Below are 6354 nucleotides of genomic sequence, written 5' to 3'. Positions count from 1 at the left end.
CAACAAATATAATGTCGATAATTGATATAGTTATTTTGGTTTCTCACAATGTTTTCTAGCCAAAACAAATTACACCTTATGGAGATGACATGGAACCTTTTTCTTAGTGAAACCCATCAACGATTTCATTAAACATTTGATTGAACCTAAATATTTTAACCTTAAATCAATTACCACATCATAATTGGGCCAGTCAATTAATAATTTAATATCAAATTTGTTATGTGCATCCCTCCATATGTTGTCACAAAAAATAATAAGATGTACTCCCTCTATCCCGTAAAATAAGGCCTCTAGACTTCAAATAAAGTCCAACTTTTAAATCTTTGACTAATAATTTAGCAAAATACATATAATTTTAGTGTATGCATGTTATACACTTCGATTCATATTCAAAAACACTTTAATATGATGACATATTCTGAAATAAATGAATGGTATGATCAAAGTTTTGCTTTAAACACCATGTCCAAAATCTGTAGGCCTTATTTTACGGGAAAGAGTGAGTATTGTTTAAGGCCATTAAAGAACTATAAACTTAAGACTAAATATACATATTCATAAAAAATAATTGTAAATGAATTTAAAATGTTAACTAGCTAGCTGCGCTATTTGCGCGGGCCACCTTGCTGTTGCTATAAATATGCTTCTCAGGCAGTCCTGTCCTCTCCATTGTCTTTCTCCTCCTGTCCTACAGTACAAGCTTAAGCTTCACCATCCAATATCCAACATGATCACGTTCACTGCACTTAAGACTGCTCTTTCCAATCGAGATAATCAGGTCACCATTCTTCTTGCAGCAGTCGCCTTCCATGGCCCGTTGCTGTTGGTGCTCAGCAGGCGCCAGCGGCGAAGCGGCCGTCCTGCTCTTCGCTTCTTGCTCTGGCCCCTTTCCGCAGTGTACTCCCCACTTATGACCTTTGTCCTGTCCTTCTTGACCACCTATATTTCATCCTGGGATGACGACAAGAAGGATGCCGACGACGGCGGCGACTTCCTGGACAAGACCGGCGACAACCCCATTGGCATTCTGATAGTGGTCATCCTCATCCAGTTTCTCCGGGCAAAGGCCGACTTGGCAGCCCAGGCCGTGGCTGCGGTCGCCTCTCCTGCGACCGCCGACGACGATGTCGACAGCTTGAAGATCCGGCCATCCACAGAGAGCTTCATCAACACCTTCTGGGTGGCGGGTCTTGTAATCTACTACATCTTCCGCAACGATAACAATGGAGAATTGCAAATTGCGACGATTCTCTTCTTGCCTCTGTGGGCAGTTGGTGCTTGCAGGACGGTGCTCAGGTTCGCTGCCTTCCAGAAGACGACGGGCTCCTTTGCGTTCGGCCGCAACGCGCAGCTTATCGATGGCTACATGATTCAGCTCCTGCAAGGTGGCAGCTGCTTCGAGACGGCAGTACCCCGTCTCATTGTGACGGGCGAAAGGAAGCAGGAGGTGGAAGAAAGCCCGGTAGGGTACCGTATCAAGCTCTCGGCTCTGCAGGATCAGCAAAGCAGGCTGGTCACACTGGACCAGGTCTGGTCTGAGAGCGGCAATGGCAACAACCATCTCCTACCAAAGCACAAGGATCTCTGCATCTCCTTCTCTCTGTTCAAGTGCCTGCGAAGGCGGTTCGCAGGCTACCGGCTCACCGCCGAGGCCGGCTCTAGCTGGGCGTTCCGGTTTTTCCACGATGGTCTTCTCGGCCAGGACCCGGAACACCATCACCAGAGGATCTTTCAGGTGATCGGCGAAGAGCTCTCCTTCGCCAGCGACTTCTTCTTCTCTCCTCTCCCTTTGGCCTCCTTGGGCACCACGGCTGCGGCTTTCCACTTCTTCTTCTCCTTGCTCATTCTGCCCATGCTTTCCTTCCTAGCATTGGCCCTTGTCATCGTTGCCATTTCCTCTAGTGAGACCCCCATATACTGGCTTGCCCTTATTCTTGCTGTTTTCAATGTGGTCACCGAGATTTGGGAGATGGTCACTAGCGTGCTCTCCAACTGGACCAAGATCAGCATAATTGCCCACTACATCAGGTGCAAGAACCATTGCGCCCGCAGATTCTTGCTCTGTCTGCTGAAATGCAGACATCCACGGTTCTGGAAGGATAGGATCCAGCAGACCGAGCTGCTAACGCCGATGCTCTTCGGCGCGCGTCCATGGGCTCGCCTCTTCAAACGGCTCTACCTCCGGTATAGGCCCAGGACAAAGATCGACGACGCTGTGAAGGAGGCCATCTTCAGAGCATTCAGGGCCAGCGGCGGGCAGCTGAGGGAGGGAACGGCCGCGGTGAGGCGACGCTACGGCTGCCAAGCGTTCCACCATGGCAATGACATAACCTGGGCATGCCGTGACGGCGGTGGCGACTTGGCCTTGGCCACCACCACCGATGCCATCCTTGTGTGGCACATCGCCACAAGAATCTTCTCTCTCAAATTTTCCTCGCCTGCCGGTCCTTCCTCTTCTTCTTCCTCGACGCAACCGGCGGACAAGGTCGTTGCCTGTAACTTGTCGTGCTACTGCATGTACCTGGTGGCCGCGGCGCCGGACAACTCTGCGTGGATCAAACGCCGCTACAAGGCTGTGAAGAACGACGTCGAGAAGGTGTTGAAGCGCAGTGGCGTTGTGCCTGAACCAGACATGTATGGATACCTGGTCGATTCCTTCGGCAGCGAGCACTCCCAGTGCCATGATGTGCTCAAGAAAGGCTCAAGGCTCGGAAAGCAGCTGGTGGAGGAGGCTGAAACAAGCAGGCCGGCAGGAGAGATATGGGAGCTGCTGTCGGAGTTGTGGTCGGAGATGGTGCTCTACCTCGCACCGTCCGACAACGTCAGGGGCCACATCGAGGGCCTGCAGCACGGCGGCGAGCTCATCACGCTGCTGTGGCGCTGCTGCTGCACGCCACCAGCAGGCCACCCGAGTTCAATGCCACGGCATGCGTGCTTGTGTCGACAGGAGATCAAGACTTACAGAGTAACACTTAGTCTGTGCAAATATGCTAAAACCTCGATAAGTAATCAATCCTTGGTTTTGCGTCAGCTCAGTTACTTTAATTTGCCGGTGTGCTGTTATCATAGCGACGAGGGAGATCAGATCTGAAAAAGCAATGTTGTATGTAACACTGTGTATACAGTTTTGCTATAAATTGCCAATAATTGCAATTTGCCTTTGTTTTCTTTTATCTTTTCAAGGAATTTGCCTTTACTTTCTGTTGTAGAAGCAGTGTTGTATTCACTATATATAGAGAGCTTTACTATACAATTTGCCTTTGTTTTCTTTTTTTTTTGTTTTATAGTTTCTTTCATCTTGTTGATGCTCAACCCCCTGGGATTGTTGCACTACTTAACCAGTCACACACCAAATTTTCAAATTTGGTTGTGAACAAAAAAATTTGATTAATGATTTACCAATTTTCTAAAATTTTACCAAGATTTATGCGACCAAACAAAAACATTTTACTAAAGGAAGTAATTGATTGCTAAATCAAATCCATTTTAGTATACTCTATATAAAATTATTTGATGCATTCATGCCTCATGCATAAGTTTTATGTGTAAAAATGAATTTATAATACGTCAAATGACTGTGTTTGAAAATTCTCAAAATCTATTCAAATTTCCATTTGAAATATGTATTCAAATTCTCTTATAAAATCCCTAGAAAATTGTTTGAAAAAGGAAAAAAACCTCCTCGGGCTCAAACCTCTCTTAGCCCAGCCCAATCTCTCCCTCTATCTCTTTTCTTTTTCTCTCCCGTGCTGGGCCACCACCCCTTTCATCAATACATAGAGAATAACATTGCCAATAATTCAATGCATACAATTTGCCTTTGCTTCCTACTTTTTTCTTTTATAGTATCTTTCATCTTGTTGTTGATCAACCCCTTAGGATTGTTGTACTACCTAAACTAGGCCTCATCGTTTTTAACTTTTAATTTAATTAAATCTTATTGTATCGTGATGATCTAGCTAATCGTAAGCGTTGTAAGAAGACCTTTCCTACTACACAATTATGAGCGTAAACATGAAAAACATAGAACTTGTAAAACGCTATAAAACATGGTGTTACCCGGTGAACTTCGCACACAAATGGGTCCACGACCAAAGATCACAATGGTAATTATAAGCATAATGAAGCCCTAATGGTAGAAAGCTACAACATTAAGGCAACATGACATGTACATAAAAAACCCTAAAGTGGAGTGGTGATGTGTCGAGATAGATGGTATTATAAAAGTTGAACCTGTTGTATGGTGCATCTGAGCTTATATTTATAGTCCAGACGTCTTGATTCTCAAGGAAATAACTTCCCTACTCCTAATAGACCACGGCATGACATGGTTCAAAACAGACTCTCACTTAATTATTCTTCCAAACTTGGAAAAACCCTAGTAGATCTATGACTAACTTCCTCATCAGCTTTGCTTAGGCATTAGATCGCCTTCTTGTCTTCCTTCCTAGTACCGCGTCGGCCTCTTTCTCTTTCGATTGGTATCTCTTATCAGTTGATCTGTCAGATTTTGGCTCCAACAATTTTCATCATATAATAGGTAATCATTTATGTCAATTTTATTTTATGATGAATTTGTTTTTGTCACAGATGTATTGCAGCCTAATAGGAAAATAATAACTATAGCTATTTTTTACTTCTTGTGCCCGTTTGTTGTTCAATACTTGACATGAATCAATACGGACACTATTAGCGGACCTATGCACGCATCTGGTTTTTATGCTTGCAAGCTAATGACCTAGAGAGGTTACGGTGGTCGTAAGTTTTATAAGTTTTATTGATGACCCAACAGATTGCAAAATCTTGTTGGTTTCTTTAACATATGGTGCTGTGCACTATACAAAGTATTAGGTTATCCTGCACCTGCTAATTACAAGTGCTAGAAAGAGTAGATAATTTCCATTGAGCGACAAGCCAATACAAAAAAAATCAAATTAAATTAACTTTTTTCTAAATAATACAAGTTTCACGCAATAGGTGAATATGAATTTGTCATCACACCATATGAGAGGAACTCTCTTCTAGAAACAGAAGACCACATCAGAGACACCATCCTTCTGCTTTCCACGTCACATCAACCATCAGCTTCCCACCATTTCGCCGTTCAAATTGAACCTCACAGCCATTGTCACACCCGATTTTGAAAGGGACTGAATGCATCTCATATGTGCGCCAGGATCAAGTTTACACACATATCATAGACATCGAGTGAAATACCAAACACAATGTCATAACGTAAAGAGAGTATAAAGTCTTAATCTTAAACAAACCACACAAATTGACGTCCTAAAGATAAACAAGTCTTCATCTCCACAGGCACTTGACTGGGGAAACATCGCCTAGAACTCCACGAAGTCTTCAGGGAACTCCGGACAAGCATCTTGTTCTGAGCAGCATTGTTTATGTAAAGCAAGAGTAAGTAAACTTATGGTTGGTACTCAACAAGTGTTGGAAATGTATGACATGCAAGGCCATTTCAAGGATAGGCTGACATGGTTTGACTGCATTAAGCACTTTTAGTTGGTCAAGTTTTATTAGCAAACTTAACTAAGTATAAGTTAATACCATTAACCCAAAGAGATAAGGTAAGAACGAGAACATTGATAAACCAACCACAGTTTATATCATATTCAAGTTCAATTATCGTGTGAGGGTCCAAGCCGCTCTTGACCGTGAGCACGGCTGATATATCAGTTTTAACACTCTGCAGAGATTGTACATCTTTACCCACAAGTCGCGTAAAAGTTCAGAAGAACTTTGAACCCAACCATGTTGTGCGGGCCAGGCACAATACCACACTTCCTTAGGTGAGGTTGCATAGGGACGCTACGAGGCCTTTACAAAGATTCCCTAATCTGTGACAACCCGCTAAGGTTTTAGGCCGTAGTTGTCATAACACGCCCTAACGAGGAGGTACCTTACCAAAGGACAACATGAGGGGCACCTTACCAAAGGGCCAAAACTCACACCTCCAGAGGACCGAGCTATACCCCATCTTACTCACTCCCCTCTTGCCCTTTCGGTAAGACTGTCACAAACTAGAGTCTCTAATTACTTAGCCAAGACCAGAGCTTATTAGTTCTTGTGGTTGTACTATTTTTTTGGGTGGTTCTCCATGTTCCAATTAAATAGCATGATCTTGAATTAACAAAGCATAGCTCCATTTATTAAGTAACATCATGTAACATGTGTTTTCAAAAGAGTAACCACCAACATCTAGGTAAACAGCACTAGCATAGCTACTACAGAAAAGATAAACCCAGCTTATCAAGGATGTTCAGATCAATCTAGGCATGTCCTTAATTAGGATTTTCCCAACAGATTATAAACATGCACGCATAACGATAAAGT

The 6354-nt window shown here is 43.6% G+C and overlaps 1 protein-coding gene across 1 annotated transcript; it reads left to right on the top strand.

The window, feature by feature from the left end:
• The first annotated feature begins 913 nt into the window (after window positions 1-913).
• Window positions 914-3094, top strand: LOC120680873. Its single transcript, XM_039962455.1, has one exon. The coding sequence runs from the start codon at window positions 914-916 to the stop codon at window positions 3092-3094; it is 2181 nt and encodes a 726-aa protein (XP_039818389.1).
• Window positions 3095-6354: the final 3260 nt, after the last annotated feature.

The sequence above is a fragment of the Panicum virgatum genome, chromosome 7N, assembly GCF_016808335.1.
Source record: "Panicum virgatum strain AP13 chromosome 7N, P.virgatum_v5, whole genome shotgun sequence".
In the NCBI taxonomy this organism is placed as follows: Eukaryota; Viridiplantae; Streptophyta; class Magnoliopsida; order Poales; family Poaceae; genus Panicum; species Panicum virgatum.
The sequence above is the reverse complement of the archived record's forward strand: the minus strand, read 5'-3'. Positions and strand labels throughout refer to the sequence as shown.

Coding starts and splice junctions, on each gene's coding strand:
- LOC120680873 (XM_039962455.1), top strand. CDS start 914: ATGACCTTTGTCCTGTCCTTCTTGACCACCTATATTTCATCCTGGGAT.